General features: G+C 34.5%; 1 protein-coding gene across 1 annotated transcript in view; it reads left to right on the top strand.

Annotated features, from left to right (window-relative positions):
* Positions 1–27191, top strand: part of erbb4b (erb-b2 receptor tyrosine kinase 4b) — a 1077295-nt gene that overhangs the window by 814144 nt on the left and 235960 nt on the right. Inside the window, exon 11 of the mRNA XM_062068882.1 lies at positions 21640–21730. Within this exon, the coding sequence (XP_061924866.1) occupies positions 21640–21730 (91 nt within the window). The remainder of the gene's footprint in view (positions 1–21639; positions 21731–27191) is intronic.

The following is a 27191-nucleotide window of genomic DNA, read 5'->3' as shown; positions in this document are numbered from 1 at the left end:
ATCATATTACACTGGTAATAAAACACCATTTTACACTAGTAATAAACATTATATTACACTAGTAATAAACATCATATTACACTAGTAATACGCATATTACACTAGTAATAAACATCATATTACACTGGTAATAAAACACCATAATGCAATCGTAATAAACATCATATTACTATGGTAATAAACACCAAAAATACACTAGTAATAAACACCATACTACACTAGTAATAAACATCGTAGTACACTAGTAATAAACATCATAATACGCTGGTAATAAACATCATATTACACTAGTAATAAACATAATACACTGGTAATAAACATCATATTACACTAGTAATATGCATATTACACTAGTAATAAACATCATATTACATTGGTAATAAAACACCATAATGCAATCGTAATAAACATCATATTACTATGGTAATAAACACCAAAAATACACTAGTAATAAAAAACCATATTACACTAGTAATAAACATCATAGTACACTAGTAATAAACATCATAATACGCTGGTAATAAACATCATATTACACTAGTAATAAACATAATACACTGGTAATAAACATCATATTACACTGGTAGTAAACATCATATTACACTGGTAATAAAACACCATTTTACACTAGTAATACACATTATATTACACTAGTAATAAACATCATATTACACTAGTAATACGCATATTACACTAGTAATAAACATCATATTACACTGGTAATAAAACACCATAATGCAATCGTAATAAACATCATATTACTATGGTAATAAACACCAAAAATACACTAGTAATAAAAAACCATATTACACTAGTAATAAACATCATAGTACACTAGTAATAAACATCATAATACGCTGGTAATAAAACACCATTTTACACTAGTAATAAACATTATATTACACTAGTAATAAACATCATATTACACTAGTAATACGCATATTACACTAGTAATAAACATCATATTACACTGGTAATAAAACACCATAATGCAATCGTAATAAACATCATATTACTATGGTAATAAACACCAAAAATACACTAGTAATAAACACCATACTACACTAGTAATAAACATCGTAGTACACTAGTAATAAAACACCATAATGCAATCGTAATAAACATCATATTACTATGGTAATAAACACCAAAAATACACTAGTAATAAAAAACCATATTACACTAGTAATAAACATCATAGTACACTAGTAATAAACATCATAATACGCTGGTAATAAAACACCATTTTACACTAGTAATAAACATTATATTACACTAGTAATAAACATCATATTACACTAGTAATACGCATATTACACTAGTAATAAACATCATATTACACTGGTAATAAAACACCATAATGCAATCGTAATAAACATCATATTACTATGGTAATAAACACCAAAAATACACTAGTAATAAACACCATACTACACTAGTAATAAACATCGTAGTACACTAGTAATAAACATCATAATACGCTGGTAATAAACATCATATTACACTAGTAATAAACATAATACACTGGTAATAAACATCATATTACACTGGTAGTAAACATCATATTACACTGGTAATAAAACACCATTTTACACTAGTAATACACATTATATTACACTAGTAATAAACATCATATTACACTAGTAATATGCATATTACACTAGTAATAAACATCATATTACACTGGTAATAAAACACCATAATGCAATCGTAATAAACATCATATTACTATGGTAATAAACACCAAAAATACACTAGTAATAAAAAACCATATTACACTAGTAATAAACATCATAGTACACTAGTAATAAACATCATAATACGCTGGTAATAAACATCATATTACACTAGTAATAAACATAATACACTGGTAATAAACATCATATTACACTGGTAGTAAACATCATATTACACTGGTAATAAAACACCATTTTACACTAGTAATACACATTATATTACACTAGTAATAAACATCATATTACACTAGTAATACGCATATTACACTAGTAATAAACATCATATTACACTAGTAATAAACATAATACACTGGTAATAAACATCATATTACACTGGTAATAAAACACCATAATGCAATCGTAATAAACATCATATTACTATGGTAATAAACACCAAAAATACACTAGTAATAAACACCATATTACACTAGTAATAAACATCATAGTACACTAGTAATAAACATCATAATACGCTGGTAATAAACATCATATTACACTAGTAATAAACATAATACACTGGTAATAAACATCATATTACACTAGTAATAAACATAATACACTGGTAATAAACATCATATTACACTGGTAGTAAACATCATATTACACTGGTAATAAAACACCATTTTACACTAGTAATAAACATTATATTACACTAGTAATAAACATCATATTACACTAGTAATACGCATATTACACTAGTAATAAACATCACATTACACTGGTAATAAAACACCATAATGCAATCGTAATAAACATCATATTACCATGGTAATAAACACCAAAAATACACTAGTAATAAACACCATATTACACTAGTAATAAACATCATAGTACACTAGTAATAAACATCATAATACACTGGTAATAAACATCATATTACACTAGTAATAAACATAATACACTGGTAATAAACATCATATTACACTAGTAATAAACATAATACACTGGTAATAAACATCATATTACACTGGTAGTAAACATCATATTACACTGGTAATAAAACACCATTTTACACTAGTAATAAACATTATATTACACTAGTAATAAACATCATATTACACTAGTAATACGCATATTACACTAGTAATAAACATCATATTACACTGGTAATAAACACCATAATGCACTCGTAATAAACATCATATTACTATGGTAATAAACACAAAAATACACTAGTAATAAACACCATATTACACTAGTAATAAACATCATAGTACACTAGTAATAAACATCATAATACACTGGTAATAAACATCATATTACACTAGTAATAAACATAATACACTGGTAATAAACATCATATTAAACTGGTAATGAACATAATACACTGGTAATAAACATCATATTACACTGGTAGTAAACATCATATTACACTGGTAATAAAACACCATTTTACACTAGTAATAAACATTATATTACACTAGTAATAAACATCATATTACACTAGTAATACGCATATTACACTAGTAATAAACATCATATTACACTAGTAATATGCATATTACACTAGTAATACGCATATTACACTAGTAATAAACATCATATTACACTGGTAATAAAACACCATAATGCACTAGTAATAAACATCATATTACTATGGTAATAAACAACACAAATACACTGGTAATAAACACCATATTACACTACTAATAAACATCATAGTACACTAGTAATAAACATCATAATACACTGGTAATAAACATCATATTACACTACTAATAAACATAATATTACACTGGTAATAAAACACCATATTACACTAGTAATAAACCTCATTTTACACTAGTAATAAACATCATATTACACTGGTAATAAAACACCATATTACACTAGTAATAAACATATTTCACTGGTAATAGACATCAAAAATACACTGGTAATAAACACCATATTACACTTGTAATAAACATCATATTACACTGGTAATAAATATCATATTACACTGGTAATAAACATCATATTACACTAGTAATAAACATCATATTGCACTAGTAATAAACATCATATTACACTGGTAATAAACATCATATTACACTGGTAATAAAACACCATTTTACACTAGTAATAAACATTATATTACACTAGTAATAAACATCATATTACACTAGTAATATGCATATTACACTAGTAATAAACATCATATTACACTGGTAATAAAACACCATAATGCACTCGTAATAAACATCATATTACTATGGTAATAAACACCAAAAATACACTAGTAATAAACACCATATTACACTAGTAATAAACATCATAGTACACTAGTAATAAACATCATAATACACTGGTAATAAACATCATATTACACTAGTAATAAACATAATACACTGGTAATAAACATCATATTAAACTAATAATAAACATAATACACTGGTAATAAACATCATATTACACTGGTAGTAAACATCATATTACACTGGTAATAAAACACCATTTTACACTAGTAATAAACATTATATTACACTAGTAATAAACATCATATTACACTAGTAATACGCATATTACACTAGTAATAAATATCATATTACACTGGTAATAAAACACCATAATGCACTCGTAATAAACATCATATTACTATGGTAATAAACACCAAAAATACACTAGTAATAAACACCATATTACACTAGTAATAAACATCATAGTACACTAGTAATAAACATCATACTACACTGGTAATAAACATCATATTACACTAGTAATAAACATAATACACTGGTAATAAACATCATATTACACTAGTAATAAACATAATACACTGGTAATAAACATCATAGTACACTGGTAGTAAACATCATATTACACTGGTAATAAAACACCATTTTACACTAGTAATACACATTATATTACATTAGTAATAAACATCATATTACACTAGTAATACGCATATTACACTAGTAATAAACATCATATTACACTGGTAATAAAACACCATAATGCAATCGTAATAAACATCATATTACTATGGTAATAAACACCAAAAATACACTAGTAATAAAAAACCATATTACACTAGTAATAAACATCATAGTACACTAGTAATAAACATCATAATACGCTGGTAATAAACATCATATTACACTAGTAATAAACATAATACACTGGTAATAAACATCATATTACACTGGTAGTAAACATCATATTACACTGGTAATAAACATCATATTACACTGGTAATAAAACACCATATTACACTAGTAATAAACATATTTCACTGGTAATAAACATCAAAAATACACTGGTAATAAACACCATATTACACTTGTAATAAACATCATATTACACTGGTAATAAATATCATATTACACTAGTAATAAACATCATATTACACTAGTAATAAACATCATATTACACTGGTAATAAACATCATATTACACTAGTAATAAACATCATATTGCACTAGTAATAAACATCATATTACACTGGTAATAAACATCATATTACACTGGTAATAAAACACCATTTTACACTAGTAATAAACATTATATTACACTAGTAATAAACATCATATTACACTAGTAATACGCATATTACACTAGTAATAAACATCATATTACACTGGTAATAAAACACATTAATGCACTCGTAATAAACATCATATTACTATGGTAATAAACACAAAAATACACTAGTAATAAACACCATATTACACTAGTAATAAACATCATAGTACACTAGTAATAAACATCATAATACACTGGTAATAAACATCATATTACACTAGTAATAAACATAATACACTGGTAATAAACATCATATTAAACTAGTAATAAACATAATACACTGGTAATAAACATCATATTACACTGGTAGTAAACATCATATTACACTGGTAATAAAACACCATTTTACACTAGTAATAAACATTATATTACACTAGTAATAAACATCATATTACACTAGTAATACGCATATTACACTAGTAATAAACATCATATTACACTGGTAATAAAACACCATAATGCACTCGTAATAAACATCATATTACTATGGTAATAAACACCAACAATACACTAGTAATAAACACCATATTACACTAGTAATAAACATCATAGAACACTAGTAATAAACATCATAATACACTGGTAATAAACATCATATTACACTAGTAATAAACATAATACACTGGTAATAAACATCATATTACACTGGTAGTAAACATCATATTACACTGGTAATAAAACACCATTTTACACTAGTAATACACATTATATTACACTAGTAATAAACATCATATTACACTAGTAATACGCATATTACACTAGTAATAAACATCATATTACACTGGTAATAAAACACCATAATGCAATCGTAATAAACATCATATTACTATGGTAATAAACACCAAAAATACACTAGTAATAAACACCATACTACACTAGTAATAAACATCGTAGTACACTAGTAATAAACATCATAATACGCTGGTAATAAACATCATATTACACTAGTAATAAACATAATACACTGGTAATAAACATCATATTACACTAGTAATAAACATAATACACTGGTAATAAACATCATATTACACTGGTAGTAAACATCATATTACACTGGTAATAAAACACCATTTTACACTAGTAATAAACATTATATTACACTAGTAATAAACATCATATTACACTAGTAATACGCATATTACACTAGTAATAAACATCATATTACACTGGTAATAAAACACCATAATGCAATCGTAATAAACATCATATTACTATGGTAATAAACACCAAAAATACACTAGTAATAAACACCATATTACACTAGTAATAAACATCATAGTACACTAGTAATAAACATCATAATACGCTGGTAATAAACATCATATTACACTAGTAATAAACATAATACACTGGTAATAAACATCATATTACACTAGTAATAAACATAATACACTGGTAATAAACATCATATTACACTGGTAGTAAACATCATATTACACTGGTAATAAAACACCATTTTACACTAGTAATAAACATTATATTACACTAGTAATAAACATATTACACTAGTAATACGCATATTACACTAGTAATAAACATCATATTACACTGGTAATAAAACACCATAATGCACTCGTAATAAACATCATATTACTATGGTAATAAACACAAAAATACACTAGTAATAAACACCATATTACACTAGTAATAAACATCATAGTACACTAGTAATAAACATCATAATACACTGGTAATAAACATCATATTACACTAGTAATAAACATAATACACTGGTAATAAACATCATATTAAACTAGTAATAAACATAATACACTGGTAATAAACATCATATTACACTGGTAGTAAACATCATATTACACTGGTAATAAAACACCATTTTACACTAGTAATAAAAATTATATTACACTAGTAATAAACATCATATTACACTAGTAATACGCATATTACACTAGTAATACGCATATTACACTAGTAATTAACATCATATTACACTGGTAATAAAACACCATAATGCACTAGTAATAAACATCATATTACTATGGTAATAAACAACACAAATACACTGGTAATAAACACCATATTACACTACTAATAAACATAATATTACACTGGTAATAAAACACCATATTACACTAGTAATAAACATCATTTTACACTAGTAATAAACATCATATTACACTGGTAATAAAACACCATATTACACTAGTAATAAACATATTTCACTGGTAATAGACATCAAAAATACACTGGTAATAAACACCATATTACACTTCTAATAAACATCATATTACACTGGTAATACATATCATATTACACTGGTAATAAACATCATATTACACTAGTAATAAACATCATATTGCACTAGTAATAAACATCATATTACACTGGTAATAAACATCATATTACACTGGTAATAAAACACCATTTTACACTAGTAATAAACATTATATTACACTAGTAATAAACATCATATTACACTAGTAATACGCATATTACACTAGTAATAAACATCATATTACACTGGTAATAAAACACCATAATGCACTCGTAATAAACATCATATTACTATGGTAATAAACACCAAAAATACACTAGTAATAAACACCATATTACACTAGTAATAAACATCATAGTACACTAGTAATAAACATCATAATACACTGGTAATAAACATCATATTACACTAGTAATAAACATAATACACTGGTAATAAACATCATATTAAACTAATAATAAACATAATACACTGGTAATAAACATCATATTACACTGGTAGTAAACATCATATTACACTGGTAATAAAACACCATTTTACACTAGTAATAAACATTATATTACACTAGTAATAAACATCATATTACACTAGTAATACGCATATTACACTAGTAATAAATATCATATTACACTGGTAATAAAACACCATAATGCACTCGTAATAAACATCATATTACTATGGTAATAAACACCAAAAATACACTAGTAATAAACACCATATTACACTAGTAATAAACATCATAGTACACTAGTAATAAACATCATAATACACTGGTAATAAACATCATATTACACTAGTAATAAACATAATACACTGGTAATAAACATCATATTACACTAGTAATAAACATAATACACTGGTAATAAACATCATAGTACACTGGTAGTAAACATCATATTACACTGGTAATAAAACACCATTTTACACTAGTAATACACATTATATTACATTAGTAATAAACATCATATTACACTAGTAATACGCATATTACACTAGTAATAAACATCATATTACACTGGTAATAAAACACCATAATGCAATCGTAATAAACATCATATTACTATGGTAATAAACACCAAAAATACACTAGTAATAAAAAACCATATTACACTAGTAATAAACATCATAGTACACTAGTAATAAACATCATAATACGCTGGTAATAAACATCATATTACACTAGTAATAAACATAATACACTGGTAATAAACATCATATTACACTAGTAATAAACATAATACACTGGTAATAAACATCATATTACACTGGTAGTAAACATCATATTACACTGATAATAAACACCATATTACACCAGTAATAAACAAAAAGTGCCAAAAAGGAGAGTACTTAAAGGGGAGCCCTGAGGAACGCCTCAGTTATGTAAATCCCAAGTCTGGACCCCAGGGTTCTATGATTGCTAGAAGGTTCAAAGGTCACTGCAAGGATCTGCCCATGTGTTTACTACACTGGTCCAAGTTCTTCTACACAACAGGAGAACTCTACTGTTTTCAGGAATTTGCTGCAAAAATGTTTGTCTCCCAAGTTTTGAACTGAACTCACGGGCCGGTCTGATGTCCTTCCCGGCAACCGGGCGACAAGTTAAATACCCCTGGTATAGAAAAAAAACAAAAAACATCAACACTGACAACTTCACCGATTAAAAGTCTCTAATGAGCGTTATTTGGAGGAAACTAAGTCACAGGTAGAAGACCCAAACTCCGGAGAGAGAAAGAGAGCAGAGATTTGATCAAAACGACCGTAAATCCCGGACTGTAAGCCAACAACTTTTTTACAACACTTTGAACCCTGCGGCTTATAAGAAGAAGCGGCTACTTTTTGATTGTTTTTCGCTGGCAGCTTTAATAAAAATTATTTTAAAAAAACAACAAGCAAAAACACTGAGAGGGTGTTTCATTATTTGTGCTACGGTGCCATCTTTTGGACGTGTTCGCACACTGCGGGTGCTGTCATGCTGCATTGTCCTTCAGCTTAAAATGAGCTTTCAACCGGAAGTAGAAGTGACGTTCCGTCTTCTGGTCTTCCACAGCGTTTCCACTCGTATGTATTCTTTGCAACGTCTGTATGTTTTACTAATTGAACAGCCTCATGTGTGATGAGTGTAGGAGTGTTTTCATGCATATTTGTACGTGCTATCTTAATGTCAATCAAGCTAACGTTGTTATCATTAGCTAATATGCTAACCCGTTGTGTCTGTGTTAGCATTATTAAACCTACAACGGCATTCTTTCTTGTTAAGTCTGAAAGAGAAAGGTATGATACAGTATTATTTGCTCACAGGTGCTGCCTGGTAGTCGTTTGAGCACATTGCAGGTAGTCCTGGATAAATTAACCAACCTGTGCTCCCCAATGCTTCAATCATTTGCAGGATTCTCACAGGAATGAGGCAAAAACTAAACCAAACCCACAGTTCCGGACTATAAGCCGCTACCTTTTGACCCATGCGGCTTATTAAACAGTTCAGCTAATTTGTGGATTTTTCTTCGCTAATGACGGCAATGTTTTGTGTTCAATAGTTTTCATTAAACACAAGCTGTCAGGTTCAAACACTGATGACATCTATTAAACAAGACAAGAAGCAAAGAATTAAGCAGAGACAGGATTCAGTTTTGCTCAATTTAAGGAGAGACGCGTACACCTGTACCCTTGGACAGTGTCATCACGCTCTGACGAAAAAAGGTTCACGTCTCCTCTTTAATTTGGATATTCCCTGATTACATAACAACAGCTGTTTCTAAAGGAATGGGGGGTATGTAAACAGCCGTTGTTTTCGGTCACATTAACACAAAAGAAAAAGATGCCTCGGGCTTGGAATGGTCCTGGATCGAGCTTGGGCAAGTCTTGGATCACAATAGATAACCCCTCCCGTCTCTTCCTATCGTACAGAGCGGAATTTTCCAAGCCTTTGGCTTGGTGCAACAAAGACAGCTTTTGTCTGTTCACTGGGAACTCAGCGAACGGAAAGTTTTTTTAATTATTTACATACAGTTTTTTTGACACAAGCAGACACTAAAATATTGTGTCATTGTTTGTGCTACGGCGGCATCTTTTAGACGAGTTCGCTCACTGCAGGTGTTGCGGGTTGAAAATGTACTTCCAATTTTAATGCCTTAAACCGGAAGTGAAACCGTCCGTAGCGTGTCTGCTCGTATTGATTCTTTATTCATCACTCAAAGCAACATTGGTAAGTTTTACAATATAACTAAACCGTCCCATGTGTGATGTCTATAGGAGTGTTTTCATGCATATTCGTCGGTGTTATCGTAATGTAATAAAGCTACTGTCATTACCTTTAGCTAATAAGCTAACAGGTTTACGATCGTCTGCGTTGGTATTATTAACTTACAAAGGCATTCTTTTTGTATTCTTTCATTTTCACAAATTCCTCAGTAAATTCTCCAAAATGTCACCGTGGAGATATTGAGTCTGATTAGCTGATTGGAGAGATAGCTTGCACAGCTAGTGGGTCCATGACGATGACTTCTGTTTTGTTTGATCTGCCGTTTTACTGCCGTGTTACAGACACCGTTTGGAAACAATTAAGGTATGTAAATGAATATTTACACAAAATATTTCTGTGTAAATAACTAATTTCATAACGTATATATCTGTGTCTTATAGTCTGATGCGCCTAATATATGGAAAACATTTTTTTCACGAAAATTTAGTGGGTGCGACTTACATACATATTAGAGATGTCCGATAATGGGTTTTTTGCCGGTATCTGATATTCCGATATTGTCCAACTCTTAATTACTGATTCTGATATCAACCGATACCGATATATACAGTCGTGGAATTAACACATTATTATGCCTAATTTTGTTGTGATGCCCCGCTGGATGCATTAAACAATGTAACAAGGTTTTCCAAAATAAATCAACTCAAGTTATGGAAAAAAATGCCAACATGGCACTGCCATATTTATTATTGAAGTCACAAAGTGCATCATTTTTTTTAACATGCCTCAAAACAGCAGCTTGGAATTTGGGACATGCTCAGGTTGAGGTGGGCGGGGTTGGGGGTAGCGGGGGGTGTATATTGTAGCGTCCCGGAAGAGTTAGTGCTGCAAGGGGTTCTGGGTGTTTGTTCTGTCGTGTTTATGTTGTGTTACGGTGCGAATGTTCTCCCGAAATGTGTTTGTCATTCTTGTTTGGTGTGGGTTCACAGTGTGGCGCATATTGGTAACAGTGTTAAAGTTGTTTATACCGTCCACCCTCAGTGTGACCTGTATGGCTGTTGACCAAGTATGCTTGCATTCACTTGTGTGTGTGAAAAGCCGTAGATATTATGTGACCGGCCCGGCACGCAAAGGCAGTGCCTTTAAGGCACGCCCCCAATATTGTTGTCTGGGTGGAAATCCGGAGAAATTCGGGAGAATGGTTACCCCGCGAGATTTTCGAGAGGGGCACTAAAATTCGGGAGTCTCCCGGGAAAATCGGGAGGGTTGGCAAGTATGACTGGGAGACGCAATTGCTCTGTACTTCTCCCTACGTCCGTGTACCACTCCGGCGTTTTAAAAAGTCATACATTTTACTTTTTGAAACCGATACCGATAATTTCCGATATTACATTTTAAAGCATTTATCGACATCTCTAATACATATACTTATAAATGCGTTCTATAGTCCGGAAAATATGTTATATCATCATTAATAAACATTTTAAAAGAGAAAGGTATACATGTATTTCTTTTTATTTGATGGTGAAGCCAAAGAGGATTTTGTGGAAGTGTGTCTGCTCAGCTCGTCTTCTCCCTGAGCTGTCAGCACTACATGACATTTGACGAAGGCAGCCAACCTGCTTCTCTGACCCCCGAGGTCACTAGTGTCTGTCCTCCAGCTTTTAAATGAGCTCATCCCACGCACACACATTTCTCTGTTGCCTTTTTAAAGTATGTATTGTCCAGTGGGCAATCACATCAAAGCCATCTTTTTTATACATGGATGGTGGTTCAGACGGTAATTACCTCTACGCAATTAAGCAAGGCACGTGAAGAAATGACCTTTGTTTGTTTAAAAGTGGTGTTGAGTTGTAATTTGCTGTTTGCATTAATGTGCTGTCGGCAGAATGTGGAGAAAAAACATGACTGATTGATGATTGAGGCGAGTAAGACAGCACTGTATTATTAGGACATCACTATCGCTACTGATGTGTGTAGACATCGTGCTGTACGTAAATTGGAACAAGTCAAATACCAATGAAAGACAGGGCGCTTCATATAGAATGTTATTGCAAAAAATATTCCCAGCTCCTTTCTGCTGCGTCACTCATAAATATGTGATATTATATATGATTTTATAAGAATAATTCTCCAGACATTCACATGTCTTTGGACTGAATGATAATTGTACCGGAATCTAATCACGGTTGGAGATGTGTTAGAAAGATATGTCGATTTATGTTACAGTTTTGTATAGAGATAAATGTTTTAAAGTGTAATATCGGAAATTATCGATATTGGTTACAACCTGGGAGGCTCTCGAATTTCAGTGCCCCTCAAGAAAATCTCCCTGGGTAACCATTCTCCCGAATTCCACCCGGACAATGTTATTGGGGGCGTGCCTTAAAGGCACTGCCTTTAGCGTCCTCTACAACCTGTCGTCACGTCCGCTTTTCCTCCATACAAGCAGCGTGCCGGCCCAGTCACATAATATATGCGTTTTTTACACACACACAAGTGAATGCAAGGCATATTTGGTCAACAGCCATACAGGTCACACTGAGGGTGGCCGTATAAACAACTTTAACACTGTTACAAATATGCGCCACACTGTGAAGCCACACCAAACAAGATTGACAAACACATTTCGGGAGAACATTCGCACCGTAACACAACATAAACACAACAGAACAAATACCCAGAACCCCTTGCAGCACTAACTCTTCCGGGACGCTACAATATACACCCCCCGCTACCACCAAACCCCGCCCACCTCAACCCCACCCACCTCAACCTCCCAAATTCCAAGCTGCTGTTTTGAGGCATGTTAAAATAAAATAATGCACTTTGTGACTTCAATAATAAATATGGCAGTGCCATGTTGGCATTTTTTTCCATAACTTGAGTTGATTTATTTTGGAAAACCTTGTTACATTGTTTAATGCATCCAGCGGGGCATCACAACAAAATTAGGCATAATCATGTGTTAATTCCACGACTGTATATATATCGTATTGGTTGATATCGGAATCGGTAATTAAGAGTTGGACAATATCGGATATCGGCAAAAAACCCATTATCGGACATCTCTAATTTTGACAATTGTTTTGTTTATATTATAATTGTAATATTTGAATGACGGTGAATGAATGTGTTGTGGCAATTGGGGATGTCCAGGCCGTGCCCTTTTGTTGGTGTTCTCCGTTGTTTTGTGTTAGTTCCTGTCCTGCGTATTTATTTCGGTGACTTTTCCTGTTGTGTTGGTATTTTTTCGTGACTGCTTCACACATCTTTGTCACAGAGCATTTCCTCTCACCTGTTTTTGGTTTGCAATCAGTTCTATTGAAGTTCAGGGTGAGCCACCATTCTTTGTCAGGACATGGTATGTTTGTTGATGCTACTATTCTTGATTGTCTGGTGACCATAGACGATCCTTTTGAAAGCTTAACGCATGTACACTCGAACTGCGTGGACGCCGTCAGCTCCACTTTTCCTGTAAGTGTTTTTGCATTTTTGTTTTGTTTCGTCATACCCTGTTTAGTCAGAGCACTTCCCCGTTGCTCTCGCTTTTTTGTTCGTTCTATTTATAAATTCCCCTTTATTACCTCACGCTCCAACCTCGTTAATCTGCATCCCTAAAATCACGACTCGCGTGACACACCGTTCATCATGGCATGACAGGTTTGAGGAAACACTCGTTTTTTTTCAAACACGTCTTTAATGGTGAACTGCCAACGTGAGAATGCCAAACAGGAAGTGCTAAAGGTTTAATTGCTTTGTATAAACACTGAGACAAAGTCTAAGTTCATTGTGTTCTTCATGGTGTTTTTGAAACTGCACCAATTTTTTTTTCCTCAGAATATTGTAATGTTTACATTTTTAGAATGTTCTTGTTCTATTTTTGGCTGAAATAAGATAAGGAAAACAATTTTAAAGTTGTCTTTATTTTTAAAATTTTATGCCGTGATTTTATCAGTCCGGCCCGCCTGGGAACAGGTTTTCCTCCATGTGGCCCCTGAGCTAAAATGAGTTCAACACCCCTCTGAGCAGGACAGATTAAAAAAATAAATAAATAAAATATTTGTATTTAATCATTGTTTTTTCAATCGATTTTTGATTTAATTTTAATCAATTAGGAATCGCTACGAAGAAGAATCGCAATTTATTCAAAAATCATTGGATTTTTTGACACACCTTATTTATAAGATATACTTTATGTATACCTCAATGGGGAAATGATGTGTTTGCAGTGCAAATACGAAAAGTCCACAAAAAATACGGGGTAAACACCCCCACATAAAAACAAGAGGGAAACATTAAAGAACAAAAATAATTTAAAGAGAGCTGTTGCAAGCAGTTGCCACTTCAGCGGCGCCATTTCTCCATGCAGCTACAAAAACAAACAAAAAAAATGAGCAATAAATAATAGATCAGGGGTCACCAACGCGGTGCCCGCAGGCACCAGGTAGCCCGTAAGGACCAGATGAGTAGCCCGCTGGCCTGTTCTAAAAATAGCTCAAATAGCAGCACTTACCAGTGAGCTGCCTCTATTTTTGAAATTGTATTTATTTACTAGCAAGCTGGTCTCGCTTTGCTCAACATTTTTAATTCTAAGAGAGACAAAACTCAAATACAATTTGAAAATCCAAGAAAATATTTTAAAGACTTGGTCTTCACTTGTTTAAATACATTCATTAATTTTTTTACTTTGCTTCTTATAACTTTCAGAAAGACAATTTTAGAGAAAAAATACTACCTTAAAAATGATTTTAGGATTTTTAAACACGTATACCTTTTTACCTTTTAAATTCCTTCCTCTTCTTTCCTGACAATTTAAATCAATGTTCAAGTAAATTATTTTTTTTTATTGTAAAGAATAATACATTAATTTTAATTTAATTATTCATTTTAGCTTCAGTTTTTTCGACGAAGAATATTTGTGAAATATTTCTTCAAACTTATTATGATTAAAATTCAAAAAAATGATTCTGGCAAATCTAGAAAATCTGTAGAATCCAAATTTAAATCTTATTTCAAAGTCTTTTGAATTTCTTTTAAAATTTTTGTTCTGGAAAATCTTGAAGAAATAATGATTTGTCTTTGTTAGAAATGTAACTTGGTTCAATTTGTTATACATTCTAACTAAGTGTAGATTGGATTTTAACATGTCATCAAAATTCTAAAATTAATCTTAATCAGGAAAAATTATTCCATAAATTATTTTTTTAAATTTTTCAAAAAGATTCGAATTAGCTAGTTTTTCTCTTCTTTTTTTCGGTTGAATTTTGAATTTTAAAAAGTCGAAATTGAAGATAAACTATGTTTCAAAATTTAATTGTCATTTTTTTCGTATTTTCTCTTCTTTTAAACCGTTCAATTAAGTGTAAATATCATTCATTATTAATAATAAAATAAAGTTAAAGGTACATTGAGCAAATTGGCTATTTCTGGCAATTTATTTAAGTGTGTATCAAACTGGTAGCCCTTCGCATTAATCAGTACCCAAGAAGTAGCTCTTGGTTTCAAAAAGGTTGGTGACCCCTGTAATAGATAGTGCGCACGGAACAAGCCCCAACTGGCTTTGTCCGAGGTTACACATGAAAACAAGATGGAAAAATCAAGAACACAAAGGAGGACACACAAGAGTTTTAGGAGGGAGTCACCTCGGATGTTTTTCTCGCAATACTCATCCATCTCTGCAGGCATTGTCTTTATTTCTTCTGACCGTTGTACAATTCAAATGGTAAATTTAAATGGTGGATTAGCGGTCAGTATGTTGACCTCACAGTCAAGAGAAGAGGTCGAATGTTTTAATCCTCTTTGGATTTGCATGTTTTTTCCCAAGTGCTCTGGGTTCCATCCACAGCCCACAAACATGTGCATTTGGTTAATCGGAGACTTTACTTTGTAGGTGTAAATTCAGGATCAGGATTCAGGATGCTTTATTATTTTCCATTCTTTAAAATGTACAAGGCATATAAGGACTGAAATTACATTTTCAACACAGTCCCACTAAGAGCAGACATACATTACAGGGAGACAAGAACAGGACCGCCAACGGATCAGCCACTTTCGGCGCTCCTTAAAAAAGGTGGGAAAAAGGTGATATTGGGAAAGGGGGGAAGAGTAAAAAATATCAGTCCAAGGCTGGACCCTTGGGAGGGGGTCCAGACTGAGTCCAAGACAAAAAACTCATTTGCTATAGCACACATAAATAAGTTACATATAATCACAACAACTCACAACAGGGGGGGGTTGGGACCATGGAGGCCGGCCTGCTGCTATAAAGCGCTACTCAGCCGTCCATCACCCCGAAGGGGAATCAAGCGGTGGTGAAGGCGTTGGGTGGGGGTGGGGTGTGTGTTTGTGTATATGCTCATTGTCTTTGGGTGTATTGGGCCCGTTCTGCATGCAATGCAAGCAAAGTTCGACTTCCAGGTATCGTTGAGGAGGGAAGGAGGTCAAAAGCGTCCATCTTTGAGAGTCCTCGGGGATGTTTTCAGAACAGCCTGCTCCTGTTGTTGCAGCGTCAAAGCCATTCGAGGGAGTCAAATCGTAGATTAAGATTTTTGTTTTTCCAAGAGCAGACATTACAACGGCTTGTCTGTTCTATTCGTCCATGTTGGCTCTCATATCCAATGTTTCCCTTTCAACGAGCTTCTACATGATGTGATCCATCTTGCGATTCAGTTCATAAATCGCCCGAGACTGTGATGCCACAATATGGCCCAAACCTTCCATTGCAACGAACAGCCTTTGGGCTCCTTAAGTGGCTGCCATCGTCTTACGAATTTGACGATACACCAGAGCAATGCCCAGCCCAATCAGCAGGTACCCCGCGATCATGGTTCCAAATAGGTAGATGTCTTCCACGTCCTCGATGGAAAGGACAGAGAGGCACATGATTCTCCATTTGTCCCAGGAATCTCTCACGTACCCCGCAGCAATGGTTCCATCAGGGCAGGCAGGCTCCCCCGAACCTCTTTTCCTCGTTGAAAAGATTTTGTCAATTGAGTCGAGAGTCCAGCTAATCAATTTCATGTCTGATGTTTAGATTTGGAGGACAGCGCAAAGAAAGAGGCTTCAAAAAAAGTGTAGACAAGACAAGACAAAGAGAGCAAGCAAGGGGAGTAAATGTGAGTTTGTCATCATATGCCAAAGGATTGAATGATGACGGGGGATTGAAGGGTGTAACCCGTCGTTTCTGCTCAAAATCAGTGATGAAAATGGATGAATGAATAGTATTAGTTCTGCATTCCGTATAATTATTAATTAATTACCGTATTGTCCAGACCATAGAGCGGTATATAAGCCGCACCCACTAAATAAAAAAATAAAATACAAAATATATGTATATATATTAACCACACCAGAGTATAAACCACATATAGTATATATACTGTACATTGTGGAATTAGTTATTTACACAGAAATCTTTTGTAAATGTTTATTTACATACCTTAATTGTCTCCAAACGGTGTCTGTAACACGGCAGTAAAATGGATGATCAAACAAAACAGAAGTCATCGTCATGGACCCACTAGCTGCGCAAGCTAGCTCTCCAATCAGCTAAACAGACTCAATAACGCCACGATGACGTTTTGGTGAATTTACTGAGAAATTTGTGAAACTGAAACAATACAAAAATAATGCCATTGTAAGTTAATACGAACACAGACACTCGTAAACGTGTTAGCATATTTGCTAATGCTATTAATTGATTACATTATGATAGCACGTACATATATGCATGAAAACACTCCTACAGACATCAAACGTGGGACAGTTTAGTAAGTAAGAATTGTTTTAGTTGTATTGTAAAACTAACACACGTTGCTTGGAGTGATTAATGAAGAATCGTTTTGAGCAGAAACGTTATGGACAGTTTTACTTCCTGTGTAAGGCATTGAAACAGGAAGTACATTATCAACCCGCAACACCTGCAGTGAGTGAAATCGTCAAAAAGATGGCGCCATAGCACAAACAATAACACACTGTGGAAGCTGCGTCCTCGCAGTCCCAATGTCAGACACAAGGTTTTAATAATCATATGTTTTAAAAAAAAGTTTTCTCTCCAGCAGGACGCGACTTTTCAGCCACGTCCGTATCCTCTCTCACCCCTGCTCCCGGCCGCTTACTGTTAAAGACAACAGATGATTAGATTAACACGTACCACCTGTGAAATCTAATCACCTGCCAGCTGTGTCTCGCCGTCAGCACTGCCAGGCCCCCGTCTGATGGTGTTCTGTCTTCAGCACCATGGACAGAGGCGGTGTCATTTGCTCCTGCAGGCAGCACTGGCCACCTCTCCCTCCACACACACCTTTTCAGTGTCTGCTTGTGTTTAATCAAAACTATCGAACACAAAACATTACAGCCATTAGCGAAGAAAAATCCCCAAATTAGCTGCACCCTTTATAAGCCACATGGTTAAAAAAAAAGTAGCGGCTTAAAGTCCGGAATTTACTTCTATTTTAACTCCTGTATGCTCTTTGCACTTGAACTGGTCAAACTGGACAATGGGTCTGGGTTGGTTTATGCCTAATTCCTGTGAGAATCCTGCGAGTGACTGAAGCATTAAGGAGCGAGTTTTGGTTAATTAATCCAGGACTCGCTGCAGTGTGCTCAAACAACTGCTAGGTGGCATCTGTGAGCAGATAATACTGTAATATCTCTTTTCAATTTAACACATTCTTTACTCATCCTTGAAGTGAGGGATGAGGCAAACGCTAACGATGCCAGGAACAAAGTAAATGTTTTCATTAGATACAAGTTTACTGTGAAACTACAAATCTTTATCCATGTGAGAAACGTGCAATGGATATGTTAGTTGTTTGTTTCTTGCTATGCTATAGTTTATGCTAGTTGTTTGCTTCACGCTATTGTCACGCAACCCTCTACGTAAGTCTTGTTTATTTCATGCCACAGTTAGAGAGTTTTTGCCTGTTATTTTGTAGTTAGATTAATAAATATGTTTCTACCTGCAAGCCTTGTCCGGAATAGTCCGTTTGCATCCCGGGAGAACAAACCTCGCAGCTTTGTTCAAGAAACAAACAACTAACATAACTATGGCATGGAATAACTATGAAACTGTCACACGAAACAACTAACTTGAACTATGGCATAGAACAACATGAAACTGTGGCGTGAAAACAATAACTAGCATAACTATAGAATCAGACCTGAAACGAGCAATGACGCCAGGCCGACTGACTGGCAAAGGTGGTTTAAATAGTCTCTTGATTAGAGCCAGGTGAGCGTCCGAACACCTGCGGCAGGGGAAAATCATATGCCACCATGGCAACCAAAACAAACAAGAGTGCACAAAAAACAGGAACTATGGAGTTAAACTAACAGAACATAACAAAAACATGATCCGGACCACGGATCAGTGTTATAGTTTCACATTTATCTTTAGTTTTTAGACCAAAATGCGTCCGTTCTCCCTTTTCTGTCTCCGCACTGTTTCTGCTCGTAAGTCCTCTGTGATTGTGCGCTGCCGAACATCAATCAATCAATCAATCAATCAATCAATGTTTATTTATATAGCCCTAAATCACAAGTGTCTCAAAGGGCTGTACAAGCCACAACGACATCGTCGGTACAGAGCCCACATACGAGCAAGGAAAACTCACCCCAGTGGGACGTCAATGTGAATGACTATGAGAAACCTTGGAGAGGACCGCATATGTGGGTAACCCCCCCCCCCTCCCCCCCCTCTAGGGGAGACCGAAAGCAATGGATGTCGAGTGGGTCTGACATAATATTGTGAAAGTCCAACACATCAGCGAAAGTCCAGTCCATGGTGGGGCCAGCAGGAACCATCCCGAGCGGAGACGGGTCAGCAGCGAACATGCTCCTCTGCTTGTAAAACCAGCAATGTCATGACGTGACGACGCGCCGTCATGCCTGTTAAAGAAATTACGTTAAAAAAAATATGTGAAACCGGTACTTTTCAAACAGATTATAGTACCGTTTTTGATTCATTAGTACCGCGATACTATACCAGTACCGGTATACTGTACAACCCTAGTGCCGGTATTGATGCAAAGGTAAAAGGTCCCCACTGCCATAGAAGCCAAATGTTTCATATCACATTCAGCTCAGGTTCATTTAGCCCGAGTCCCACAGTGTACATCCTCACAATTACCAGACGTTTGTCTTTTGCGTTTCTTCATCAAACACAATTAATATGCTTCGGACCCCGCCGCAGACGCAGCAGCTCAGCAGGGATGTGTGCAAACAAAACAATGTCCACAAACTGATAAAGACGCTGTTGAAGGTTATTGCTCTCTTTGGCTCCCTGTCCAGTGCACCTCTTCTTTATCTCCCAACAACCTCCCTTCTTTCTGGAGTAAACATTACGCACCGTGCAGGAGAGAATGATTCAGTTCAACGTGATGGAGTCTAATTGTTCATCGATTAAGGAATGTTCCCATCACAACCTCAATGATTTCCTTTCGTCTGAACCACCACTTCTCTGAGACGCACGTTGTTATCATAAAACAACACAAGTATGCCTTTTCTCCATTTTCATTGGGTTTCATTTAATTACGCCGTCAGTCCATTATTCCACCTGATATTACTTCCGTACTCCCTCATCCACTTATTTTGTTTGTCTTACGGTATTAGCTGGAGGGCTGTACCTCCCACTGGTCTCCACTGAATATTTCATACTTTCAAATCCATTATTGAAAATCCTAAATGAGCCACTTCCACCCTCTCGGCTTTTCTCGTCTTTTTAAACGCTTCAACAGCGGAGATGCGGATAGCTCAAAGGAATTGCAAACAACTTGATGTATGGGATTTGATGAGACACACAGCTGGCGCCAAACTCCCGCCTAGACAGGTGTGTAGTTCCTATATTCTGGAACGCTGCTACACCTAGCGGGATGCCGTCACCTCAAACTCAAACACCGTTAGTCTTCTGCTCGGTCAGGAGCACCGAGTCCTTACAACCTGTCTGTTTGTGTCCCCATCTAGGCTTTCTGAACATCCAGTCTTGGCCCGACAACATCACAGACTTAAGTGTGTTCAGTAACCTGGTCACAATCGGGGGGAGATCTCTCTACAGGTAAGGTTGAGGTTGTTTTCATGTATTTTCAATGTAACCTTGTGTGATGAAAAGTATGTACTGAATGGTGTCTGAGTAAGGGTTCTCATTCATCCAGGTCTTTGTTGTCTCAGGGCGTTCAATGGATCACAACTGGACTGTTCGGTTTGTCTTAGAAGATGTTTCATCTCTCATCAGAGTAGACTTCAATAGTTAATGCTCATAGACTTAGATTGGCCAGATCTAGTCTTAGATGGGCCAATTCTAGTCTTGCACTTAGATTGGTCAGATCTAGTCTTAGAATGGTCAGATCTAGTCTTAAACTTACATTGGTCAGATCTAGTCTTAGACTGGTCAGATCTAGTCTTAAACTTGCATTGGTCAGATCTAGTCTTCGACTTAAATTAGTCACATCTAGTCTTAGACTTAAACTGGTCAGATCTGGGCTTAGACTTAGATTGGTCAGATCTGGGCTTAGACTTAAATTGGGCAGATCTGGTCTTAGACTTAGATTGGTCAGATCTGGTCTTAGATTTAGATTAGACAGATTTAGTCCTAGACTTAAATTGGTTAGATCTGGTCTTAGATTTAGATTAGACAGATCTAGTCTTAGACTGGTTAGATCTAGTCTTAGACTTACATTGGTCAGATCTAGTCTTAGACTTAGATTGGTCAGATCTAGTCTTAGCCTTAAATAGGTCACATCTAGTCTTAGACATAGATTGTTCATATCTAGTCTTAGACTTAGATTGGACAGATTTAGTTTTAGACTTAGATTAGTCACATCTAGTCTTAGACTTAGATTAGTCACATCTAGTCTTAGACTTAGATTGGTCAGATCTAGTCTTTAGACGTAAATTTGTCATATTTGGTCTTAGACTTAAATTGGTCAGATCTGGTCTTAGACTTAGATTGGTCAGATCTAGTCTTAGACTGGTGAGATCTAGTCTTACACTTACATTGGTCAGATCTAGTCTTACACTTAGATTGGTCAGATCTAGTCTTAGACTTAAATAGGTCACATCTAGTCTTAGACATAGATTGTTCTTATCTAGTCTTGGATTTAGATTGGACAGATTTAGTCTTAGACTGAAATTAGTCACATTTAGTCTTAGATTTAGATTAGTTACATCTAGTCTTGGACTTAGATTGGTCAGATCTAGTCTTTAGACATAAATTGATCATATCTGGTCTTAGACTTAAATTGGTCAGATCTGGTCTTAGACTTAGATTGGTCAGATCTAGTCTTAGACTGGTCAGATCTGGTCTTAGACTTACATTGGTCAGATCTAGTCTTAGACTTAAATTGGTCACATCTAGTCTTATACATAGATTGTTCATATCTAGTCTTAGACTTAGATTGGACATATTTAGTCTTAGACCTAGATTAGTCACACCTAGTCTTAGACTTAAAGTGGTCAGATCTATTTTTAGACTTAAATTGGTCAGATCTGGTCTTAGACTTAGATTGGTCAGATCTAGTCTTAGACTGGTCAGATCTAGTCTTAGACATACATTGGTCAGATCTAGTCTTAGACTTAGATTGGTCAGATCTAGTCTTAAACTTAAATTGGTCACATCTAGTCTTAGACATAGATTGTTCATATCTAGTCTTAGACTTAGATTGGACAGATTTAGTCTTAGACTTAGATTAGTCACACCTAGTCTTAGACTTAAAGTGGTCAGATCTAGTTTTAGACTTAAATTGGGCAGATCTGGTCCTAAACTTAGATTGGTCAACTCTGGACTTAGATTGGTCAGATCTTGTCTTAGACTTAGATTAGACAGATTTAGTCTTAGATTTAAATTGGTCAAATCTGGTCTTAGACTTAGATTGGTCAGATCTAGTCTTAGACTGTTCAAATGTAGTCTTAGACTTACATTGGTCAGATCTAGTCTTAGACTTAGATTGGTCAGATCTAGTCTTAGACTTAAATTGGTCACATCTTGTCTTAGACATAGATTGTTCATATTTAGTCTTAGACTTAGATTGAACATATTTAGTCATAGACTTAGATTAGTCACATCTAGTCTTAGACTTAGATTGGTCAGATCTAGTCTTTAGACGTAAATTGGTCATATTTGGTCTTAGACTTAAATTAGTCAGATCTGGTCTTAAGCTTAGATTGGTCAGATCTAGTCTTAGACTTACATTGGTCAGATCTAGTCTTAGACTTAGATTGGTCAGATCTAGTCTTAGACTTAAATAGGTCACATCTAGTCTTAAACATAGATTGTTCATATCTAGTCTTAGACTTAGATTGGACAGATTTAGTCTTAAACTTAGATTAGTCACATCTAGTCTTAGACTTCGATTGGTCAGATCTAGTCTTTAGACGTGAATTGGTCATATTTGGTCTTAGACTTAGATTGGTCAGATCTAGTGTTAGACTGGTCAGATCTAGTCTTAGACATACATTGGTCAGATCTAGTCTTAGACTTAGATTGGTCAGATCTAGTCTTAAACTTAAATTGGTCACATCTAGTCTTAGACATAGATTGTTCATATCTAGTCTTAGACGTTGATTGGACAGTTTTAGTCGTAGACTTAGATTAGTCACGTCTAGCCTTAGACTTAAAGTGGTCAGATCTAGTTTTACACTTAAATTGGGCAGATCTGGTCTTAGACTTAGATTGGTCAGATCTGGACTTAGATTGGTCAGATCTGGTTTTAGACATAGATTAGACAGATTTAGTCTTAGATTTAAATTGGTCAGATCTGGTCTAAGACTTAGATTGGTCAGATCTAGTCTTAGACTGGTCAGATCTACTCTTAGACTTACATTGGTCAGATCTAGTCTTAGACTTCGATTGGTCAGATCTAGTCTTAGACTTAATTGGTCACATCTTGTCTTAGACATAGATTGTTCATATAGTCTCAGACTTAGATTGAACAGATTTAGTCATAGACTTACATTAGTCACATCTAGTCTTAGACTTAGATTGGTCAGATCTAGTCTTTAGACATAAATTGGTCATATTTGGTCTTAGACTTAAATTGGTCAGATCTGGTCTTAGACTTAGATTGGTCACCTCTAGTCTTAGACTGGTCAGATCTAGTCTTAGACTTACATTGTTCAGATCTAGTCTTAGACTTAGATTGGTCAGATCTACTCTTAGACTTAAATAGGTCACATCTAGTCTTAAACATAGATTATTCATATCTAGTCTTAGACTTAGATTGGACAGATTTAGTCTTAAACTTAGATTAGTCACATCTAGTCTTAGACTTAGATTGGTCAGATCTAGTCTTTAGACGTAAATTGGTCATATTTGGTCTTAGACTTAAATTGGTCAGATTTGGTCTTAAACTTAGATTGGTCAGATCTAGTCTTAGACTGGTCAGATCTAGTCTTAGACATACATTGGTCCGATCTAGTCTTAGACTTAAATTGGTCAGATCTAGTCTTAAACTTAAATTGGTCACATCTAGTCTTAGACATAGATTGTTCATATCTAGTCTTAGACGTAGATTGGACAGTTTTAGTCGTACACTTAGATTAGTCACATCTAGCCTTAGACTTAAAGTGGTCAGATTTAGTTTTAGACTTAAATTGGGCAGATCTGGTCTTAGACTTAGATTGGGCAGATCTGGACTTAGATTGGTCAGATCTGGTTTTAGACATATATTAGACAGATTTAGTCTTAGATTTAAATTGGTCAGATCTGGTCTTAGACTTAGATTGGTCAGATATAGTCTTAGACTGGTCAGATCTAGTCTTAGACTTACATTGGTCAGATCTAGTCTTAGACTTAGATTGGTCAGATCTAGTCTTAGACTTAAATTGGTCACATCTAGTCTTAAACATAGATTGTTCATATAGTCTCAGACTTAGATTGAACAGATTTAGTCATAGACTTAGATTAGTCACATCTAGTCTTGGACTTAGATTGGTCAGATCTAGTCTTTAGACGTAAATTGGTCATATTTGGTCTTAGACTTAAATTGGTCAGATCTGGTCTTAGACTTAGATTGGTCAGCTCTAGTTTTAGACTGGTCAGATCTAGTCTTAGACTTACATTGTTCAGATCTAGTCTTAGACTTAGATTGGTCAGATCTAGTCTTAGACTTAAATAGGTCACATCTAGTCTTAAACATAGATTGTTCATATCTAGTCTTAGACTTAGATTGGACAGATTTAGTCTTAAACTTAGATTAGTCACATCTAGTCTTAGACGTAGATTGGTCAGATCTAGTCTTTAGACGTAAATTGGTCATATTTGGTCTTAGACTTAAATTGGTCAGATCTGGTCTTAGACTTAGATTGGTCAGTTTTAGTCTTAGACTTAGATTAATCACATCTAGCCTTAGACTTAAAGTGGTCAGATCTAGTTTTAGACTTAAATTGGGCAGATCTGGACTTAGATTGGTCAGATCTGGTTTTAGACTAAAATTAGACAGATTTAGTCTCAGATTTAAATTGGTCAGATCTGGTCTTAGACTTAGATTGGTCAGTCTAGTCTTAGACTGGTCAGATCTAGTCTTAGACTTACATTGGTCAGATCTAGTCTTAGACTTAGATTGGTCAGATCTAGTCTTAAACTTAAATTGGTCACATCTTGTCTTAGACATATATTGTTCATATCTAGTCTTAGACTTAGATTGAACAGATTTAGTCAAAGACTTAGATTAGTCACATCTAGTCTTTGACTTAGATTGGTCAGATGTAGTCTTAGACGTAAATTGGTCAGATCTAGTTTTAGACTTAAATTGGGCATATCTGGTTTTTAGACTTAGATTGGTCAGCTCTGGTCTTAGACTTAGATTGGTCAGCTCTGGTCTTACTCTTAGATTGGTCAGATCTGGTTTTAGACTTAGATTAGACAGATTTAGTCTTAGACTTAGATTTGTCAGATCTAGTCTTAGATTTAGATTGGTCACATCTACTCTAAAACTTATATTGGTCAGATCGAGTCTTAAACTTAAATTAGTCAGGTCTAGTCTTGGACTTAGATTAGTCAGATCTATAGTCTTATACTTAGATTGGACAGATCTAGTCTAGATAGCTGGTGTCAAAGCCCCAACAAATTATTATTGATTCTGTGTTGTTAAAATACATGTTTTTCATAGATAGAGATTACATCAAATATTAGTTTTTTAGGTATGTCAAAATTATCAGACCAAAATGTCTGACTGGTTTAGGCTTCCCATGACCATGAGCCACAGGTAGCATCAATCAGACGTTGAATATTGTCGTATATAAGTTGTCGTACTCTCAGGGCATTCAATCGACTGTAAGGTTTAGATTATCCTAGAAGACTAGTTTTCTCGGTTTGGCTATAATTTGTACATTTTAGTCCTCAATATAAACAAGGACTAAATATAATTTGGAGGTGCATATAGACAGCTGAGTGTTGTCCTGAAGTTAGCCTGCTCAGTGACTGCTGGGTTCCCACAACACATATGCAACATTGTTTTCTGGGTATGACGCTTCCGGTCTTTGGGGTGTACTACCCTTTATCTCTCTATAAATAAACTTGC

The sequence above is a fragment of the Entelurus aequoreus genome, linkage group LG14 (assembly GCF_033978785.1).
Source record: "Entelurus aequoreus isolate RoL-2023_Sb linkage group LG14, RoL_Eaeq_v1.1, whole genome shotgun sequence".
In the NCBI taxonomy this organism is placed as follows: Eukaryota; Metazoa; Chordata; class Actinopteri; order Syngnathiformes; family Syngnathidae; genus Entelurus; species Entelurus aequoreus.
This window is presented reverse-complemented; position numbering and strand designations above follow the sequence as displayed.